The sequence below is a fragment of the Lepidochelys kempii genome, chromosome 17 (assembly GCF_965140285.1).
Source record: "Lepidochelys kempii isolate rLepKem1 chromosome 17, rLepKem1.hap1, whole genome shotgun sequence".
Classification (NCBI taxonomy): domain Eukaryota; kingdom Metazoa; phylum Chordata; order Testudines; family Cheloniidae; genus Lepidochelys; species Lepidochelys kempii.
The window spans coordinates 8833470-8856996 of NC_136396.1; the positions used below are offsets into that span (position 1 = coordinate 8833470).

General features: G+C 43.2%; 1 protein-coding gene across 13 annotated transcripts in view; it reads right to left on the bottom strand.

The window, feature by feature from the left end:
• The window catches only part of MSI2 (musashi RNA binding protein 2), a 377475-nt gene that overhangs the window by 80713 nt on the left and 273235 nt on the right, over nt 1–23527 (bottom strand). For all 13 annotated transcript variants that reach the window (XM_073315753.2, XM_073315752.2, XM_073315757.2 and 10 more), the window contains one exon: nt 15127–15209. In XM_073315753.2, the coding sequence (XP_073171854.2) occupies nt 15127–15209 (83 nt within the window). The remainder of the gene's footprint in view (nt 1–15126; nt 15210–23527) is intronic.

The following is a 23527-nucleotide window of genomic DNA, read 5'->3' on the forward strand; positions in this document are numbered from 1 at the left end:
CCTTTGTCTGAATCGGTCTATTTAGAATACAAGCTCTGTGGGATTGCTTCTTACGACATATTTGTACAGTGACTAGCACAATGGGGCCCTGATCTTGGCTGGGGCCTCTTGTCACGATTGTAACACAAATAATAAAAGCATCTGCTTTTCTGATTGTGGACACACCAACCTCTAACCCGCAGCAATGAAGAACAGAATTGGCAATGTTTAGCATATGCAGATTGGGCTGGTGGATTCACTTTAAGCAGGGGAACATCTCTTCCACAAGCCCTGCTACTTGAATGAGCAGGCACAGGTGGGCGTGCTTCCTATGTGAAAACAGGTAATTACACCCAATAAAACCAGGGAGGTAGAATAATACAGCTAAATGCCTCTGTTCCTAATAGCCCTATCAGTGACTGTGTGTTCATTGTCTTATGAAAACTGACCGCCTGTTCCTAGGCAACCTGATCAGCGAAAATTTCAGGTTTACATAATTTTCATTTAGGTAACATAAAGGTTAACTGACTGTAATGGGAGTATTTTAAACAAAACCACCTACTCTTCCCCTTTCTATTGCAAACCCCACGACAGATCTTATTTACTTAGCTTGCTCGCAACACTTCACAAAGCAATAATGCTCAGATTCCGCCAACAACGATGTCAAAACACTCGCATCTTGCCAACAGATCTGCCAGAATCCATCAAACTTTGGAATGAAATGCCTCTAGAGTTTTTCTGATGTCACTGTTTTGCCAGTGAGTGCCTTGGTGAGGACTGCTCAGTGGGTATAGTGGGAGAAGAGCAGGGAGAGGAAAGGGGAGCCACTGGAGGAAACTGGAAGTATCTGAGAGCCTTATGATTACAGCATACAGGAAACCTTGGTTCCATACCATACCATAGGTGCTGGAACTAGGGGTGCTGCTGCACCCCCTGGCTTGAAGTGGTTTCCATCATATACAGGTTGGTTCAATGACTCTCAGCACTCCCACTATACAAATTGTTCCAGCACCCCCATTCCACACACCCCACCTCTGCCACTGACTGACTTGCTTTATAATCCTGTTCAAATGGCTTCATTTCTCTGTGCCTCAGTTTCTCCATCTGCAAAATGAGGACAATACACATCCTGCAACACAGCTGTGTTGGGATAGGAATTCAGATGTGCAAAACATTTTGCGGTCCTCAGAAGGATGCTGCTATGTAAAGGAAAAGTATTGTTACCGTGAGTGTTCTTTGCTGGATATATATGAATTGTGGGTGACTGATGAGACTAGCTGCAAAAGATTTAAAAGGAGGCAGGCGAAATAAGTTAAACAGACATTATGAACAAGAGAGGCATCTCAAATGGAGACACCCGCTCTCTGCATGTCCTGTAAACTCAGGCAAAGCCACGGCAGTACCAGCCGTGTATTCCTTCCTCTTCGGCGATGGTGGCAGTGAGTCCTCAGTGAAGGAATACATCCGCAGGCAGAGGGAGAAACAAGCAAGTGACTTTCCCACCCTTTTAAATAATGGGTCTGTTCTCATAGCTTTAGCCTCCCTGCTGTTTAGAGCAGCACAGAGGGCTCAACTTGCGTCGATTTGTCCTTGTCCCTTCTCCTCAAAATGTTTATTGGTTTACAATGTCCTGGGCTGTGTGAATGAGAGCTTCATGGACAGTCACTAGACTGCGCAATAGGGTTTCACAGCAGTCTCTTTTAAAGAACGAGTCAGAAAGAGAAGGAAAAAAGAAACAAAGTTCCTTCCACATTCATTAATTCAAAATCTCAGCATAGGCCTCTGGTGGTGTATATTGCATCTATCTAGAGAAGAGGATGGTTAAGGCCCTGGACTGGGACTCAGACAATCTGGGTTTCAACTCCCAGCTCTGCCACAGATTTCCTGTATAACCCTGGGCAAGTCACAATCTCTCTGTGCCACGTGCTTCTCTGGCTCCCAAGTGTTTGTGAAATACTCAGATACTATGGAGATAGGGACCATACAAGTATCTAGATAAATATAAGAGAAACAGATCAAAGGAAAGAAGAACAGGATCTACCACACCCCCTAGCTCGACTGAGTGTCTCTTTTCCCACAAATTCAACCCTGCACTTGAAGACACTAACCTGTTTGCTGTGGTAGCTAGGAATGAAGCTCAGAATTCCCCCATTTTCTTAGCATTATCTGGAGTGGCCCTTAATGTGGACTGCTTCACCTCGCAGCAATTCAGGCCACCATCAGCTTCCACTTCAGTTCATAAGGATTTACTCTCCATAAAGTTGTCATTAACATTTAGGTTCTAACCCCCCTAAATTCAAAGTGAAGCTCAGGGGACACTTATCATTTATTATTATTTGTCAGCATTACAGAAGCACCTAGAGGCTAGAGTCCCATTGTGCTAGGCACTATACAATCACAATGGAGACCCCTGTCTAGAAGAGTTTACATTTTCAGTGTTAAAGAATATAGACAATAGGTGGCTACAACAAACAGATAGGGGGAAACAAGGAAACAATGAAACCCTCATAAAAACAGTGGTCACAGCAAGCCAGCCACCTAGCCACTGTTGAGTTTTTTTGCAGACATCATGGCAGAGGAAAGTTTTAAGGAGGAGCAGAAGGGCTGGAATGGGAAACTGACCCTAAATTCAAGCAAAATGCTTGAATCTTTGACATACCCTTTCAATGATGTTTCCAGTGAGTTTTGAGTCTAAATGCAATATGGCAGGCTTCCCATGAATTTGAGTTTTGTGGCCAAGAGCTGCCACCCCTCTTGTTGAAACCCGAATGGCCAGGGGAAAAAACGATGATGCTACTTCCTCCCTGCTCCCAGATCATCCTATAAAAGCAAGGGTCCTTCCTCAGGCAACAAGTACACAACACAATCCTATGTTCTTGTGTGTTCTCGCTAGGTACCAGATGAAAAAGTTCAGCACCCACCTCTGCAACTTCCCTTTGCTTGTTTTTAATCAGGGGGCTATTTATCAGGAGTATGCCCAATTCAATTTCCTCAGGCAAATTCAAATAGAGTGATCAGTGGAGGTGTATCATTTCATTTCTCAATCATATTCTTCAGCTTCACCACTGCTCAAAATGTCACGGAGTCATTGGTTACACCTCAGAGCAGTTTTCATTGCAAATATTCAGAATGATAAAACACAATCTAGCCTGGCTAGAGGGACAATTAACAGGAAAATGAAGTTTGGATTAACACCATTAGAAACAATAACCCAGTAATTAGCTTCTGCAACCACAAAACAGACTACTGCTGGTTTCAGAAAGATGATCTTAATTTATGATTTTCACAGCCCACAAGGACATAAGGAGAATGTTAGCAAGCTGCAAATAAGTTTTTACTTGGAATTAAAAACAAAAACCTCACTGGAGGAAAAATATGCCAGTCTTAAAACCCTGAAAATGAACATATCCAATCAACACTAAAGATAATCTCAAGGGATTAAGCATTCCTCCCTCAGCTGGGAATGGATCCTTCTGGGTGGGGACTTAATACTCATGCAAGATGCTGGATTGGCAACCTGGTTAACTCTCTTACCACAGAGGAGTGTATAGCACAAGCAGCGGCAACGTAAGCTCTCCCTGCATTGCTCTGTCAATTTCCACCAGTCTGATCTGTAGGGAGCACCTTTAACAACATCTGAACACTTCTCATCTATAGATCTCAAAAAATGGCTACAGCATTATTATCCCTGTTTTGCTGATGGAGAAACTGAGGCACAGAGAGGGGAAGTGACTTGTTCCAGTGGACCAGGAGCTAGACCAAGAATAGATCCCAAGTCTCAGCTCACCTGGCTTAGAACCCTACCTGAGAAGGCAGTTCACTCTCCATGCTGATGTAGATCCTTGGCCTCTGCCATAGGCCTAATGATCACCACACCTCTCTGCAGAGACTTGCAGCAGAAAGGTCTGTCATTGCCAGCTGCAGAATTGTTTTTCTTTTCTTGTGATAAGAGAGACCTTTTCATTGGGAACTCAGTGGAGATTACCAAACTCATCCCATACAAGTCCTTGAATGGACATCAGATGGTGGTAACTTTTGGTCACTACCAACCCGGGCCAGACGAAGCTGCCATTGTATGCTGATCTGAGAAATGCAGAGCAGTTGGTTACCTACCCTGTGCTTCATCATGTAGCAAATGGTTCATGCTGGGATCAAATAAAATCCACTGGACCATGTCAAATTTGAAGACAACCATGCAGTATCAGTGACATTATATGATACAATCTAGGACATTTTTACTGAACTGGGACGTGCCAGTGGATTTCACAAAGTGGAAATATATACAGATATTTCAAAGTTAAGACACTCCCAACTGCCTCGTTAATGTGGGCAATCAGCCCATAAATCTGGATGTTAAAGAAATTCTTTATTTCAGCTTTTGCTGTTCACTTTAATAATCTCCCGATTTTGGCGCCTTCCCTACATGCAGGATGTTCTTCAGGTTCAGTTACCTAACAAAGGAAGTTTTAAGTCTAAGGCGAAAATAGCAGAGAAGCTAAAATTCACTGTTTTTGTTTAGTCTGGTCTTGAAAATTAATATTACACTGGAGTATTCTTGGGTCAGGAGTGAGCAGGCAAACTCGCTGGAACCATGGGTTGTCAAGATGGGTTGTCAAGTGAAAAGCCTGTTCTACCCAGTATAACAAAACGAGCTGTCAGCTCCCAACACCAAGATGTTTCAGGAAAACATGGCTACAACTTACCAAAGAAACCAGAGCTATTTTGGGGGAGGCGGCCAGGGGAGAGGAAGTGTTCTTGTATTCACAATGAACAAAAAACTGCTTACCACCCAAAGACAAGGCAACCTTGTCTTGCCAGCAAGGTATAATTGACAGCAAGTTGGATTAGTTTACCTCTGAAGATGCCATGTTGTTCATGCAACTGCAAGCCACAACTACTGCTCATGTAATACTAAAATCTATATTCACCTAGTAATTCTGTAAAGGCCTATTTACATGAGGGAATAGAAGGAAATGTTTGTTTGTTTTTTAAAGCCCTTCGAAGTTTGGCAAACCAGAAGTGGTGAATATGAAATAACTGGTCACTTAATAGATGCTCAAACTGTGACAGGGAAATCAGTGTCTACAGGACAGAATGAAACAACATCTCCCATATTTTCTTGGGATATATCACTCCAACCTGTCCAATAAAGTACTTGACAAGTCTTAGCATTGGAGCAGTTCCTCTTCTTTACTGTGTCCCCCTTGCCAAGCCCTCTCCCCCGCCCCTGCCCTTCCATCCACCCCCCAAATCCAGCAGGCTTTGAAAACCCATTTTAATCACGGCACACCCCATAGTCTGCAGCAGTTAAATGCACCATGTCTATGGTGTCTTTTAGTGTCTTTCTTTTGGAGGAAGGCATCCAAGTTACAGGCATTCTGCAGTGTCCTTCACTTGACAGATAAGACTCTCAGACCTACACAGCCTTGTGATCTCCGAGGGAGCTGCTGCCTGGCATTGCGCTTCTCCAAGAGGACAAACCTGAACAATCCCACAGCATTCGCTTCTAAAACAACTTCACTCCAGCCTTGCCGCCTCCCACTCCCTCTCCTGCAGGCCTTCAACCAGCCTGAATGAGAATACATACGCAGGCAGTGGCTATCACTACTGCCAGACTCTTCACACTGCGGTCCACAACAGTGGCGTAACAATCTCCCAGAACCATTAGCAATGTACTTGGCTCAACGGCCTGGTGAAAGTAATTTTGGAATGTGAGATCATGATAACAAGCCAAGTTTTGCTGCAGCTTAATGTGATCTGTGGCATCCTAGCTGTACACATTATCTGTAGCAGTAATGCAAAGAACCTCACTCAGGGTCGGGGCCCCATCGTGCTATGCTCTTATGGACACATAATGAAGAGGCAGTCCCCTTCTACAAGGAGCTCACACATCAAAAGCCACTGTGGCCCAGTGTTAGAGTTAGGGACTGGAGTTGGGGCTCCTGTGTTTAATTCCTGGCTCTGCCGCTAACTTGATACATGATCTAGTCACGTAAACCTTTTTGTGACTCAGTTTACCCATGTAAATGGGGAGTGATAATACCTATCTTGCAGAGTGCTGTTGAGCATAACAAGCGTCTGTGCTTTGAGATCTTCATACAAAAGGTACTAGAAAAGGACAAAGTGCTGTTATTGAGGCACTAAATAGAGACGATAGAAGACTGCTCAAAAACTAAATATATTTACATGCATATAGAAGCAGGGCTTCTCCTGTCCTAGTCATTATCACTTAGCTTGGCTATAACTTTCCATTGGCTATTTCCCTTCAACCTGTGGGCCTTTAAAATGTCCCTTTACATGTCTGTAGGGCAAGCCAAGGTTACAACCCAACTGCAACCTTATGGCCACATTAAATCACCAACCGTTTCTCAAATGATGTGTGTGCACTGATGGCAAGGCCACTTGGTAAGTCTCTTTGAAGACAAACCCTGCAAAGAGCCAATTTTCCACATTGTGCCCAGAAAGCCTGCTTCTCCGCACTGCACTCCTCATCTGTCTAGCAGCCCGGGGCATATTGCCACCTACAATAAAATCTTAGTATCTTTTACATTAATCGTTATTAAAATGCATACAGAACGACAGTGCGTATAGAGAAGAAAAATAAACAGTGCAAAGAGCGAAAGTAAAACGGGCAGTGTTGTCTAGTAGACGGTGCACTGTACTGGGAGATAGGAATTCTTGATTCAACCATTGACCTCAGACAAGTCTCTTCTCCTTGGTTTCCCTGCCCACCCTTACAGTCTATTGTTATTATAAGCTCTTAGGGGCAGTCACTGCTGCTTATTATGCTTGTCTACAGCAGAACCCCGATTTCAGCTGGGGACTCGGGTTACTATTCTACTACACCTACTAAAAACACACCACAGCTTTTAAAAAGGGGGACTGAGTAGCTTAGGGGATTGCAAATGACACACAAAGCTTTTACCCTCTGGGTTGGCAGTTATAACCTAGACTGTTTGCACAGATGTTGTAGCCGGGATGGTCCTGTGATGGCAGAGAGACAAGCTAGGTGGGGTAATATCTTTTATTGGACCAACTGATGTTGATTTAAGGGACAAGCTTTCAAACTACACAGAGCTCTTCTTCAGGTCTGGGGAAGGAAATCAGTGTCTGAACTAAATATAAATTGGGACAGATTGTTAAGCATAAAGGGTAACATGTTGTAGGGGACCACTTGCAATGGAATAGGCAATAAGAGACTGTTATGGAAAAGGAGTCTGAAGTGGGACATTAAGAGTAAGCAGGTAGGTGTGTGTTACAAATTGTTGTAATAAGCAATGTATCCAGTCCATGATTTTTGGTATCCAGTAGTATTATGAATTTAATTCCCAGATTCGTCTTTTGAAGGTATTGTGCAGGTTTCCTTTGAGGACGGAGTATTGATCAGATATGGAGTGATTGCTTTGTGAAAAGTGTTTGCCCATGGGTGATTATGGTGTTCTGGTCTTTTATCATTTTTCTGTGTGAGTTCATTCAAGAGCATAGTGATTGTCTGGCTTCACCCACATAATTATTGTTGGGGCTTTTAGGGCACTGGATGAGGTACACCACATTTTGTGATAGGCATGTATAGGACTCAAGAACCTTGAGAGCTGGGTTGTGGGGGTATTGATCATTGTACCAGTAAATGTGTGTCTTCAGATTTTGCATCTGTTGTTCCGGCAGGGTCTGGTGCCACTTTGAGTTGGTGTGTCCTGATCTGTGGGGAGCTTGCTTCTGATGTTGAGGTTGGGGGGTTGATTGAAGGCCAAAAAGGGGGGGGGGGGGTCAGGAAAGATTTTTTTCAGAATGCAGTCCCCACAAAGTATGGGTTGTAATTGTTTGACGATATCCCGTAGGGTTCGAGTGTGGGGTGATAGGTGATAACTAGGAATGTTTGGTCAGTGGTTTTTTCCCCCCTTTATTGAAGCAGGTTCTCCTGGGACAATTGGGTGGTCCTTTTCATGTTGCGATCTACTTCTCTGGTGGAGTGTCCTTATTTAGTGAATAGTGTGTTTGAGTGCGTACCTTGGAATTTCTCTTTGAAGCAAATTCTGTGGTATATGACTGCCTAACTACAGATAACAGATTTTTTTAGTGTGTCTGGGGTGGTTGTTGTATCTTTGGAAGTAAGTGTGGTGATCTGTGGGTTTTTTATATATAGTCATTTGTAGAGTTCCATTATTGAAACTAATCATGGTGTTCAGAAATCTATGAGGTAGTTTAGGTTTTCTGTCCAGAGGATGAAAAGATCACCGTAGGTATCTCAGCTACATCATTGGTTTCATGGTGCATCTATCCAGAAATTCTTCCTCCATGAATAGGTTGGCATATTGAGAAGCCATCTGAAAACCCAGGGCTGTTCCCATGGTTTGGGCAAAAGTTTGCTGCTAAATGTGAAGTTGTGGGTCAGGATGAAATGGATGATCTTGGCAATGTTTTTGGGGTGGATTTTTGAGCGCTGTGCAGTATCTTGTATGTGAGGCCAGGAGCAATGCTGCCATGGTGAGGGATGTTGGTGCATAGGGAGGTGACATCCATAGTGGCAAGGATGGTGTTCTGGAAGAGGTTGTTAGTTTCTGGAGGAAGTCAGTAGTGTCTTGGAGCAAGCTGACCCTTTGTGCAGTCCTGATTTTCCTTCAGTAAGAGTGCTGTGGCCCGATATGATGGGTCTGCCTGGGTTCCCTTGTTTGTGTATCTTGGGAAGCATGTAGAAGGTCCCTGGGATGGGTTGTAGAGTTGTTTGTGAAGGATTTCACGGTATCTTTAAATTCATGTGTGAACTGTGGGGTGTGGGGAGGGGATGGGAGCTTCTTTTAGTTTTTAATAGACTCAGTGGTGCCAGAGAGTTGTCTGTTGGCCTTGTTGACATAGTCGTCGTGATTAAGGACTAAGATAGTGTTCACTTTTGTCTGCTGGTTTGACCACTATCTGGTGATTGGATTTCAGGGACTGCACGGCTAACTTCTAGGTTAGCCATTTTAATCGATTCCACTTCAGAGCAGAAAGTTATCACCACCACCGGAATGCTAGTTGGTGGCTCCTATGTATTAACGAATGGGTAATCACTATTCAGTATTTCAGTCTTGATCCAAAGCCCATTGAAGTCAGAGTCCTTCCACTGACTTCAAATCAAGTCTCTAGTGAAAAAAAATCCATTGTGTGTGGCAACCTCTCTGACAGTCTCAGCAGAGAGCCCAAGAACCAGATGGCTGAACTAATGGCTAATCCCTAGAGGCAGGTACCCCCAAGGACAGGGTTTAAACAGAGGTGGCAGCATGGACAACACTTTACTGCCACATTACTGCCTACGTTTACTCTTTCTGCCACATTTGCTGTGCATGTTACTGGGGGGGAAGGGGCAGAGGCGGAGGACGTCCAGAGCTGTCAAACCAGGGCCAATTTTCTAAAGTGCTAAATTCTCCTCTACTTCATGGGCATATGAAGGATAAACAGAAGTTTGGGAGAAATTCAATAGCTAATGTGTGTATTCATCTATGCTAAAGCATCCTATTACTTTTGTTAGCCAGTGTTCCCCTTTTCCCAGCCTGATCCACCTGTTCTAACTTTTAGACTGTAAACTATTTGGATCAAGGACTGTTTATTCTCTGGCTGCACAGCCTTTGGCATAATGGGGCCCAGATGTGGTCAATCACATCTACTACAGTATAAACAATAAATACGAATATCTATTGCATTCTACACCACTGCACACATTTTTTTAAAGAGAGAGAATCACCCTCACCATATATCCCCACCCCCCACAGACAACATGCTCCATTTCTATTTGCAAAATAGCCAACTTGTGTAGGAAAAGCATATCCTGGGATTGGTTTGGATTTTTAAAAAAATGTTTAGAGATAATCTTACTCCCACATACATTTATTAAATCTTACTCCCACATCATTTATTAAATGCCTCTCTGGCATTTTCTTTTTCGCTTTCATACTACTCATTTACTATTGTGTTTGACATTCTAAGCTTTATAAATGGCAAGAGAAGCAGAACGGATGAGCTAAAATTAGCTTCCAAGTGAGAAGCAAAGCTAGAAATAGGCTCCCAAACAACAGTAGCCAAGTTACCTTTATTTTCCCACTATGCAGAATGACAATTTGTTGAATATGGGAGAGAGAGAGAGAGAGATCTCAACATTATGAACTTCAGTTGCTAAATCTGGAGGTGCAGTAGTGATGGCTGCCCTCTTCGCTGACAGACCAGGGGACCTCCAGAACTCAAAGCATGAGTTGCTACAGCTTGAGCTTAACAACCAAGTCTCTGTAGATGGGGTCTGCGACTTGTATCCTCTGCAAATTGGCACGAAGGGGGACCTATAACACGCACTTGCCAGCGGGTTGCGCAGTGGTCAGCCCAGGATGGATTTCTAGCTACTCAAGTTAAGCACTCTCCCAAGGCAGCAATCCATAACTACCTGTGCGTCATCTTTAGGCACCTGCGGCTCTCACTCTCTTTTGTGGATTTGGTATTTCATCCACAGACACATCATCAGTGAGATGAGTCAGTCTGGGCCTACCTCATTCATGCTCTACTCTCTCGTGGGCAACTTTTAAAATTAGTGCAGTGAAAGGAGCATCCAGAAAAAGATGCTCAGAGCATCGTGACTTTCGTGTCATGGATGGAGCAGGTGTGACACGTTTTGTTTGTAAGGATTCGTTTTAGTCATCCATGACCCCAAACAGCAGCCAGCCGCTCACACCTTTTTATCCCCTGCTCAGTGCAAAGCTCCAGTGACATCTTCACCCACCCCATCTTGTTGTTTCCCCTCCCTCTCTCACCTTAACAGGCCCTACACCTGGGATTCCTCAGGCATCCTTTAGCAGGTCTCCCAGCCCCTCCTCGCCCAGGAAGCATGGGAGGATAGCTGGGTAAAATTCCACAGCAGAACCAGAAGCTAGCTGAAATGTGAGTATTGTTGGCGAACTAGAGGCGGGGGCTCTTGCCCCTAAAGAATGCCCACCCCCTCTTTCCTTGAACTGCCTTCTGGGGCAAGGCTCAGAGGACATTGCGTAGTCTTAACCGTTCATCCCAGCGCCACCAGAGGGGGTAGCTGGTTAGTTTGTGCCTCTCTCCTTGGGCAGCCGTGTTCTTGCCCAAAGGTGAGGCATGTGTGTTAGTCTGGTGTATCTAGGGCATCTCAGCCTCATAGGGTTACAGGCCCAGTAAATATGGCAACAGCAGCACTGGAGGAGTGCCTAGTCCAGCAACACCAAAAAGGGAGATCAGAAGAGGTCTTGAGAAGTCAGGAGGGGAGGAGCTGGCCAGCTAGCCTCTGAAATACATGGAAGCGGAGAAGCAGGTAAGTGTCATGACCTACAGGTCTCAAATCTGGGTCTGCAGGGTCCCTGGGAGCAGCTGCACTCCAGCCCTGTACCTGGCAGTCTGCTGACAATTGCTTAACTGGGATCTGTGAAGGCTAGCCCCAGTTTGAGGCTCTGCCCCTGTGCTCCAATTGACAGAATCCCAGAGAGGCTGATTGGCCCACTAGCTCTACATAAGTCAGCAGCAAGAACAGGAAGCTGGCTGAACTAGACTCCACCCTGCTCCTGCTCCCTTGCATCTGACTCGTGGTTCTTATCTCCAGTTTGTCTCCTGCCTCTGATCTCATGATATCCTGACCTACCCAACTCTTGACTCCTGTCTCATGACTGCAGACTCTGGCTCTGGCTACTAGGTCTGGCTGACCGCTGCCTGGCTGAGACAATAAGATGGACACTGCTGAATACAGAGCGGTTACCATAGTGAGGAAAGGAGGTGGAAGAGAACATGCAAACCAAGCACTCCCTAGAAGAATGCTGGTAAGGGGTGTGGAAAGCCACTGAGCCTTCCCCATGAAGACAGAACTGCAAGGCAACCAAAGCCAGAAGGGCAGCTCTAGTAGAGAAGCTCAGTGCCAGCTGAAAACTGTTCCCTACTCCCCACTGAAGCCAGGAGGAAGGGGTGCAGCAACATCACACCCACTGAGAGCTATGTATTGTACAAACCCCACAGGGAATGAGAAACTGCTGAATAACTGCAGGACCTGAGAAGTTTAGGTCCTTCCTCCTAACCAATGCCCTGCACTTGAGAGCATGGCTTAAACACCAGTGTGTGTGTCTGTGTTTGATTGCTAGAACCTGTGACAGACACAGCAATGGTCCACTGTATCCAATTAGCAAGAATAATGTCTGCAGGAAAAATTGCACCACATTAGATTCTAAAGGGTGGGATTTTTAGAAGCACTCTGTGTTGACCTAACTCTAACATCATCAGAATTGATGATACCCGAAAACTGTTTCCAATGGAGTCAATAGTGAAACTCCACTGACTTCAATGACAGCAGAATTAGGACAAGGTTGAGTGCTTTTTAAGATCTCCCCATCACGTATAAATATATAGGACACATATGCAGCAAAAGAAACACGCAATTTGTTTGAAATTCTACAGCAGACCTGACATTCCACTACGAATGTATCAAATGAAGTGTCTCAGGCCGCTGCTTACTCACTTTGTCCTGCCAACGTGATATCTCTGAAGTTAAACTGGACTGTACTGCACGATTCTTTTTCATCTCATATCTGTATTACACTAAGTAGCTCACTGAGGGCCAGCATTGAAATCCAGGGAGCAATGCTGATTTACATCAGCTAACAATCTGAATTTAAGAAAAACCACATAGTGTGAAATAACTGAAGTAATCTCCCAGATATTTTCTGCATCATTCCAAATTTCACATTTCATCCACTGCTAGTTGATAATTGCAAAATAGAACAAAACCACCCCTAGATGAACGTGACATAAGGACAAAGCAGCATGAATTCTTGTGAAGGAAAATTATCCGCCTCTCGTCCATTAGGATTCTCTGAGCAGATTCCCAAACCAGCAAATAAAGAAAAACTGGCTGATGTCATTTATTCGAACTTTTGAAAATAATTTGACAAAGACAAAGATAAGAGGCTATTAAGGAAATGAAGTAGTCACGGGGTGAGAGGCCCTGTTCTACCAAGGGGTTAGAAAGTTCCTGTGGGTGTGCTCTTACAAGGAGTTAATAACCATACCCTCGATATAGCAGGGCACACCCTTCACTTTAACTGCTTTCTGCGAATCTTTACTGCTATCACTTGACAGGCAGAGAGAGGCAGTGTGGTCTAGTGGATAGAGTACTGAATTGGGACTCAAGAGAGCAGAGTCCTAATTCCAGGTTTGCCACTGACCAGTGGGGAGACCTTGGGCAAGTCACTTTTCCTCTTTGTTTCTCAGTTTCCTTGTCTGTTTAAACAAAAAACAAAAAATGGGAGGGGGTAGAGACCCCAACCTGCTTTGTAAAGTATTTTGAGATCTACTGATGAAAAGTGCTATATAAGAGCTAGTTGTTATACCTCTGTGTTTTTACAGCACCTAGTGGCCCCCAATGCTGATTAAGGTCTTTATTATACAAAAACATCTGCATACAGGGCCATTGTGACAAGGTGTGTTGGCATGGAAAGGATTTCCAAGTTCCAGTCTATTACTCAAGTGATCTGATGTCATATGACAAGACTGATTTGTTGCAGTTTTCAGTGTGGGATTTTTGGAAATAAAGCAAGCCCTGCAGAAAGCGATATGAAAAACCTATTTTTCCTTCACCGGCTTGCACTCATTTAAATTAACACTTTTACAATAAGCTTTAACTCTCTTTTTGTTAAAGAAAAATAATTAGATGGCTTATTAGGACGAACATCATTTAGCTAATATACAAAAGAATAAGCATTGGTGGCAGGGAGGGGTGTTATTTCAGCCCATATTTGTTTCACCCTGCATTTCTAAGTGTCATTGGTAGCTACTGGGAAACACTAAAATGTAATTGGCCAAAAGAAAAAATTCTGCATAAACCAGTCTAAGATAGGCAGCCTGAGCTAGGCACAAAGTACATTAAAGTTAACAGACCCAAAGTAAGAGCCGTCACCTCTTTGTGTAGACCCCACCTTAAAGTCTGAGCTTGACATCTCAACATATAGCATGCTAAGGAGCTGTTATTTTCATTTCAGATGCACATTGCAGTGAGGAACAATATGAAGAATATTATTTCAGTGCCCTGGGAAAAATTAGCAAGTCAAATATTGAATCAGGCCTCTAGCATATGCTAAGGAGATTGCTTTGATCTTATCCACACTAAAAGCTCTATTATTGAATTTAAAGTCTGTGAACACATATCAGACCACTATACAATGCATATCTGAATACATGTTTGAGAAGCAAGGGATGTTTTGACAAAGGGAAAAGAATATTTTAACTGAAAATATCAAAGTTATTGCATCGATTGAAATACAAATGATTTTTTTTTTCATCTGGCTAGGTGGCTTTGCTGACAGAGAAACCCCCTACCCAGGAGGAGACTGGGCTTTAGAAGAACTTCAGGAGTCATCTTGCTTCTGTATTAGGACAGGTGCATCTGGAGGTGCTTTCAAAGAGAGATGAGGTTACATGGTAGCAGGCTGACAAGTGCACCATGACTCTTTTTGGTTCCCTCTGGTGGACAGCTACAGTATTAAGCAGCACTGGGGCTTGTCTACTCAGGGAAATTGATCAGAATTAGCTTGTTCTGCAGTAGCTACTTTGGTCATTTCCCCTGTGCTGAGAAGCCTGTCCAGTGACCATCAATGGGGTTCTACTCCTCTTCCCAAACTCCACACGTTATATAGGGGAGATTGGGGGAAGTGGGATCATCAGGAGTAGAGAGACAGGAACTTGGATTCTTGGAAGACTATGGCACTTGAGAATAATTAAGTGGCCCTATTCGGATCATCTTCACCCCTATGGCTGCTGAGTCAAATTCTTGTTCTCTGATACACCTGTGCAACCCCATTTTCTTTAAGTACACCTTCCTCTGAAGTATCTGGTGTTGACCATGGCCAAGACAGGACACTGCTCTAGACAGATCACCGATCTGACCCAGTATGACAATTACTGGGTACCTGAGTAAGGAAAGCCTCCCTATATGCCCTCAGGTTAGTGGGAAAAGTAAGAGCTAAATAGGCGAAATTCATAATCCAGTGCTCACCCACTATAAAGACAAACATCTGACACAGGATGTCTGAAAACAATTAATTTTGTGGAGAACATTTTCCCAATGGACCACTCGGGCTTGGTTTTGTGATAAAGGGTACTACTGACGTGCATATTGGAAAAACTTACCATTTTATTGTTGATTTCATGAAAATGAATCTCACAGACTTTTTCCACCACGTCTTCATTTTCAAAAGTTACGAAGCCAAATCCTATTTATTAAAAGAGAGAAAGAAGGAAAGTATAAGGAAAATATTAATTATGTTAAAACAACAGAGGCTTCATTTAAATATGGCATTTTATAGGCGGTTTGAATTTTTGTCACTTTTCACACACACGTGCACAATGAGATCCTGCGCAGGACTACGGCTCCTAGAAGCTACAGCAATACAAATTATTATTAATAATAATAATAATGCACATAACTATACATACACACATATACTTTCTATTGTGCCCTTATGGAAAACTTTAATATATTACATGAATTAAACAAAATATCCAATATTTAATAGGGTTCTGTCCTTCCTATAGATTTTTTGATCCATCCTATAGAATGTTATAGACAACTATTTCCTTGCTACTGGATGGCTCAAAAACCTAGAGAACAGAAATAATTCTCTATTACATTTTATAGGTGTTTGGAGTAGTCCATACAGACCCTATTACATTTCTGTGGAACCCTATTGGTTTCAGTTCTTCTTAAATTCCAAGAGACTTCTCCATTAGGGTTGATTCATTAAGCGACAAAGAACAAACATTCAAAAAGGAAGAGAAAATGATTCCTCATTTACCCAACACCACCACCAGTGAGAATAAAAAAAACTAATGATTTCACAAACATGTATCAGCACTTTCTGTTTCTGTTTGCCTTTGAGCAAACAAGAAATTTAGTCATCTGTTATTTATAAGGTCAAAAGAGACTGGCTTTGCTCTCACAGGGAAGCAGTCACTATAGTAAGTGCTTCTTGGATCAAAGCAGGTCCTGGCTTGTCCTTTCAGCACATTGACACAGTGAACCCTAAGGGTCAGCCAAGATTTGGAGGTGGTTATTTGTCCCTTTCTTCCTGAATTACTTCCTCAAATACCTCATCAGGACATCCTGAGGCCTTTAAGAAACTATTAAATTTTAAGACCTCTGATCTGATCACTCATCTTTCTCTACTGCTGCTTCAAAGGAGCTATGGATTTGGGCCAGTTTAAGGTTGTTTGATGCATGCTGTCTGCCCGCCAGCTATACACTGTATTTACTCTGTTGGGTCCATGCTATCTTAGACACTCCACACTAAAGAATTTTGGCAGCCAGCTACAGCTCTGCATATTGATTTTCACCCATCTTTTCTAAAAACAAAACAAACAAACAAAAAAACCCCACAAGGCACCACCGTGTTACTTTCAAGCACTCAATGGATAAATATCAAAATCTATTAAGACAACATGAAGGCTCCCAATAAAAGAATATAATAAACCCAAACTCCAAATTAGTACCAAAAAAGTATACACGATAATATAGGAACAGAAATGAATGCTGTACTCAAAAGTCCATTGCAACTCGTGTTTTAAATGAAACCAAAATGATGGTGAAGGGACAGGAGATAAATAAGCTCACAACTATCTAGTTTATTTTACATAAATAGTTTTGCACGAATAAACCAGCTGCACATGAGAAAGTTAGTATCTTGTTCACAGACACTGGGGAAGATACTCAGCTGGCACAAATTGATGGTGCTCTGCTGACTTCCATGAGCTATACTAATGCTAACTGAGCATGTGGCCTGCTGCATGGTACAAACCCAGAGATTCTTGTTATGAGGGAACACAGTACAAACCTTGACAATTCTCACTTTGCATCCACTAACCTGTTTCTTCATTCCCAAAACCTGGCCCTCCTCACTTTGATTCTTAGCAAAGATTCTGCAGCTGTTAAGTCGCTATAGTGAAGTCTTCTATTACTATGCCTTCCATTGCTTTAACACACACAGTACATTGGCTAAAAAACTCCATACTAGCAAATAATTAAAACTAAACTGTGCTTGTCAGAGTAAGTGAACAAACTACATTTTGCAGTGCATTGCCCTTGAAGTTGTGCATGTGTGTTTGCTTATTCATAAATTCACAGAACACTGCTATTCTCAACGGGTCTCTCAGTGATTAGAGTGAACTAGCAAGGTTTAAGCACTACCGGTTGATTGGTTTAGGAACACAGGGTAATTTTAATACTGTTGAATGCTTTCCCCCGACACCTCTCCTTAGGTAAATTACAACTCGGAATGGTTTCAAAATATCCTAGAAGTCACAACATCTGACTATTATGTTACATTAACATCCAAAGATTTCCCTTTGCATCTTTGTTCAGAAAGCTATTTTCCTCAGTACTTCAAGCATGCAGCATCTTGAATCATCTTATTCAAACTGGTCCCTTTATTTGTCTTCTAAATTGCTCAGCTTAATTCTTCCTTACAGAGGACTGCAGTTGCAACTAAAATTTTGTGGTTAACGGACTAAACATGACATCCTAGGAATCTAGGGACCCACACTGTGTTAAGTAATTATTGGTGTTATTAGAGCAGCACACCACAGGGAACCAGTTTTGCCAAGCAGAATGAAATGTCCAGTCCAGTTCTGCAAGTCATTAATTGTTTGAGTTCCAGAAACTTCTTCATCATTAGTAACTCATTAGCGAATATTGCAGTAGAGGATTTCAGTTTCGATTTTTTTCAGGTCTCACTGCAAGTAACAAGAAGAGAAGGGGAATTTTCAGGAGATTAGAGTTAATATGCATAACTCCACCAGAAAACCCATCAAAATCATTACATGTTCAACCTAGGAAACAGGTTACTCCTTCCAACCTGCATCCATAAGGCAGAAATGCAGGTTTATGAAGAAATGATTTGTCCGATTAAAGAAGATAGACATATAGCGTTCTGGATTTACAGGTTTTATAATAGGAATAACAGAACAATCCAATGGTGTCAACACTCATTTGCAGGTTTTTAAAAGAGCTACACCATTTCAAACATGCCTGTCTATCTGGCTTGATGAGAGAAAACAAACTTGATTATGTCTAAAAACATTTATTTCTTCCTCTTGTGGAAAACCAAAGAAGCAATGAAACAATTAACAGTAAATACTATTCCTTAACTGGGTAATCATTTTACCTAGTGGATGCATTATTATCTGCAATGAATTAGTTAAAGTGATGATTAACAAAGGAAAACAAGAAGAATGCAGGATGACTGCGCACTAGTGGCTAGATGGCAGGACAGGGAAACAGGAGTTCTGAATTATAAAGCTGAGATGGGACCATCAGCTCATTATGGGTGACATTCACTGTTGTGCGGAAGGGCCAGCACCACCTAAGTCTGACTTACAGGGTGAATTCACTCTTGTGACTTTGTGCTTCAAATCAAATGACTGTGGCAGAAACAAAGGTTAAATGAACCCCAAACCTTGGCCCTCGATTAAAAAAAATCATCAGGAAGTTGCAACAAAGCTGCAATTCCCAGTGTAAATACGTTACCCAAGTCCCTGTAATATGGGCATTAACCTGAAATTTTAAACCTAGCCAAAAACTTAAAAGAAAAAAACCCCTGATCACTGAAGTATATAGGTTTCAAATCATGCTACGGACTGCCATAGGTTTCAAGTGGCAACCTGTGCTGAACCATCTCTCTTCCTCCATTAGAAGAATTCAACATTCTATGACTGCACACGCCTCTTCTAGTTTCTATTTGTAGCAGCCCTTGAGGAAAATAAAAAAAAAAAAAATTTTATTTCCCTGCAGGGAGTAACCACCTTAGTTTGCTGCATTCCTATAGGGAACGAACCCATACTGGAGGGCCATGTCAGATCAAAACAAGAAGGAAGGGATGGATTCAAGCACTGGATTTGTAATACCTACTGCCCCTGGAACCACATAGTCACATCCTGACTTAGCCTCCAGAGAGGTACCAACTGAGTTCAAGCATGGAACTCTACAACAGCCCTTAAAATCAAGGTGCGGTCTGCTCTTTGTGGATAGGGTGACCAGACAGCAAGTGTGAAAAATTGGGACAGGATAATAGGCGCCTGTATAAGACAGAGCCCCAAATATGAGGGCTGTCCCTATAAAATCGGGACATCTGGTCACCCTACGTATGGACATAGCATTTGTCAAAGCAGAAGGCTTGTTCTCCCCTCCACCTCACCTATATACCAAACATCAGACATGGCCACAAATTCCCCTGCTGCTAATCTCCACCCCAGAGGTGGTGACATTTCAACAAGTGCTGTATGTTTTACAGCGTCTGCAGGATCAAGCCCGTAGCTTGCAAAGTGCAATAGGATCAATGGCACTATGCTCACAACAACACCTTTGCCTTATGATCACTGACATTTAAAATTGATTGGAAAGCATCCAGTAGCTTATAATCCACACATTTACAGTCACTTAAAACATACAGAACATTCACCAAGAGATCATATCATATTTTAAATGCATCAACTCCAAACAGATCATTTGCTCTGGAATCAAAACCTCATAAAGTAATCTGAGGTATATTTAAAATAAAATTTAAAAAACCCAGCTACCAACTTTTAACAACTGCATAAGAAAAATATTACTGTATGCATGCCCTTTTAGTCAGTATAATGAACATACACTCATTTTTAAATTACTCAAACTCTTCTAAAGCTTTCTGGCTCAAACAGTTGATTATTTCTTATGAGAGGTAACAGGAGTCAACAACAACAACAACAAACATTCCACAGAAAGTGTACGAAAGAGATTAATACAAAACAAAGAAAGCTGTTTAAAATGGTGACAAAAATAGGATTCCGGTTGTCAAGGAGCACACATTTTAAAATGAAATTATACTGCATCCTCCTGAATGAAGCTATTATTGGAAGCTAACTAGCTCTATTTAAGAGATAAGCATTTAACAGAGTTAACAGTTGGGTTTTTCCCCCCCTTGATTCAAATGAATAAAACTGAATATTCATTTGAATAATCCTTTCTGTAAAAGAAAAGACAAAGAATAGGGGAAATATATAAAGGAGGAAACAAATGCCCCCAGATGAGAGCGTCTGAGCCAAGTGAGATCACTGAAGAAAGCAGCGACAGGATTCGTGACCTTCAGGTGAAAAAAACCATTCCTTTATCATCTGCTCAAAAAAATCATTTAATCCCATTCACATATTGGTCAATGGCTGTTGATAGACACTGAAACTGGGCCCAGAACTTCTTCAGGGGGACTGATTGATGTAGTAAACACTATCACAGACAAAAGCAAATATGTCTAGATTCATTCTGTACACTGGTTTGGAAAGGCTAAGCATTCACATGAATGGATATTTATGTCACGTTCACTAAGCTCCAGCTCACAGCGGGTCAGAAAAATTGGGGAGGGGGAGGGATGGATGGATGGAGGGTTCTTGTGGAAATGTTTTTAATTTTGGGGGGAAAATCAAAACCCTAAATATTTCCATTCTGAAATGCTGCCACAATTCCTCCTAGGATTTGTAGTTTGGCTGTCTCATGCTCCCAGTCTTCTCTAGAGGCTGGGTTCCCTAGCTTACATTACCCATGATGCACCACAAGCTCCTATCATGGTGAGGGGAGAGTGTACATCATGGCATCGGAGATGAAGTCCTCCTGGGGAGCCCATCCCATAGAGGAGAATGGGAACATGACGCACCCAAACAACAACTCCCATAAGGCACAGCGTACTCAAAGAGTAGTTATCAACGGCTTGCTGTCACCTCTTCCACCCACTGTACTATGTAGCTAAACAGAGTTACTCTGTAGTGACGTTCTACCACAGTGCCCCACAAATGAGCGAAACACTGAAGCCATACAAGATTAAAACAATTTAAAATCAGCAGAAGTATAAATAAGTGCCAAGTGTCAATTGCTCAGAAAATCATGCTCCTGTGTGCTGTGTTTTGGTTTTTCACACTTGAAGTCAGCTATATTTCACACCTCTGTCATCACTGGAAAGGGCTTGTGTCAGCTTTGGTGAAATAAAGCCGACATGACACCATTGTTATGAGACACAGCTATTTTCTCTTGCCAGTTAGCAGAAAGTTTTGGTATGGTCAAGAGTTTACCTCTGTGTACACGTATATTTAGTTACGTGTAGCTAGATCTACATACGTGTACACACAGGCACGCACACACACATAGAGCTTGTCCCTTAGCCACAGAATTATGTGAAAGCAGCAAAGTGAGCTAAAGGTACTTTCCCACCTTACAGGGCATATAAGTCTTGATCTGACAAGTCCATGCATCCAACAAAGCAACGAGTTTGTGCTCTAGTGCAAGAGAGCAACTGAGGTTGAGCACTATGGCTGAGTATTGAACTGAGTATTGACTGAAGTATTCTCCGACTGGTTTATGAATGTCTCTACGTAAAAGAATAAATGGACACAAATCAGATGTCAAGAATTATAACATTCATAAACCAGTCGGAGAACACTTCAATCTCTCTGGTCACGTGATTACAGACATGAAAGTTGTGATATTACAACAAAAAAACTCCAGCGAGAAACTGTTGAATTGGAATTCATTTGCAAATTTGATACAATTAACTTAGGTTTGAATAGAGACTGGGAGTGGCTAAGTCATTATGCAAGGTAACCTATTTCCCCTTGTTTTTTCCTACCCCCATCTTCCCCCAGACGTTCTTGTTAAACCCTGGATTTGTGCTGGAAATGGCCCACCTTGATTATCATACACATTGTAAGGAGAGTGGTCACTTTAGATAAGTTTCAGAGTAACAGCCCTGTTAGTCTGTCTTCGCAAAAAGAAAAGGAGTACTTGTGGCACCTTAGAGACTAACCAATTTATTTGAGCATGAGCTTTCGTGAGCTACAGCTCACTTCATCGGATGCATACCGTGGAACCTACAGTATGCATTGGTATGCATCCGATGAAGTGAGCTGTAGCTCACGAAAGCTCATGCTCAAATAAATTGGTTAGTCTCTAAGGTGCCACAAGTACTCCTTTTCTTTTTGTGAATACAGACTAAGATGGCTGCTACTCAAACTATACAAATAATACACACTATAATCACCAAGCCTCTACCATGACCTCACAATAATCTAAAGAGAGCAGAGCATGGAAAGGAGAAAACGTCTATCAGAGGAGACATGAGTTTAAGCACCATCTTCAGCACGCAAATAAATTCTCAGCCCTCACTTCTGCTGCTATGCAAGAATAACTTGGCAGTTGCATGGCAGTGCTTTTGTTAATGCAGGATCAGGTTTCTTTGCACTTGTCTCATACATGCCACACTCTGCAGCTGCATAGTCCTTGTGTTGACATTTGCGCTGCGTAGAGTTGCCAAATTTCTACTTGCACAAAACCGAACACCCTTGCCCCGCCCCTCCTCCGAGGCTCCACCCCCTCTCACTCCATTTCCCCTGCCTTTGGCGCTCGCTCTCCCCACCGTCACTCGCTCATTTTCACCACTGGCTCAGGGGATTGGGAAGGGTGAAGTCTCCGCTGGGGGTGTAGGCTCGGGTGTGGGGCCAGGGATCAGGGGTTTGGGGTACAGGAGGGGGCTCCGGGCTAGGGCTGAGGGGTTCAAAGTGCAGGATGGGGCCTGGGCTGGAGTACAGGGGGGGTGAGGGCTCCAGCTGGCTGCGGGTGCAGACTCTGTGGAGGGGATGAAGGGTTTGGGGTGCAGGAGGGTGCTCCGGGCTGGGATCAAGGGGTTCTGAGTGCGGGGGGAGGGAGGGATCAGGGCTGAGGCAGGGGGTTGGGGCACGGGGAGGCGGGGTCAGGGGTGCAAGCTTCAGGCGGCGCTTACCTCAAGCAGCTCTCGGAAGCAGTAGCATGTCCCCCCTCTGGCACCGACGTGGAGCCATGGTCAGGTGGCTCTGCGCATTGCCTCATCCGCAGGTGCCGCCTCCGCAGCTCCCATTGGCCACGGTTCCCAGCCATTGGGAGCTGCACAGCAAGCACTTGGGGTGGTGAAGCATGTGTAGCCCCCTGGCTGCCTCTCCGTGTAGGAGCCGGAGGGGGGACATGCAGCTGCTGCTGCTTAGGGAAGCTGCACGGAGCCACGGCAGGCAGGGAGCTTGCCTTAGCTTTGTTGTGCCACCAACCGGACTTTTAATGGCCCAGTCAGCAGTGCTGACCGGGGCAGCCAGGGTCCCTTTTTGTCAGGGCATTCCGGTCAAAAACCGGACACCTAGCAACCCTAGCACCGTGCACAACACCACGTCATCTGTGCACCGTGCAGGGTCAGGCCTACAGTAGCTCCCTATCACCAGTAAATCTATCAGTTCCAGAGTTCATCCATCTGCCAACATACAGATGTTCTGATGGACGTAAATAACCACCCCATAATATCCATTTAAGAGGCACAGCTACATAATGACAAAATATTAAGACAGTACCACATCCGTTCTAATATTATTTCTTGGTACCTCATCTTCTAATCTGTATTTGCTTTATGACTCTCCTTTCTCCTCTACTTAAGCTCCTTAAGCTTAGATGCACAAAACCTCTAGTTCCACTGCAGCATTATTTATGCACCTGCTTTCT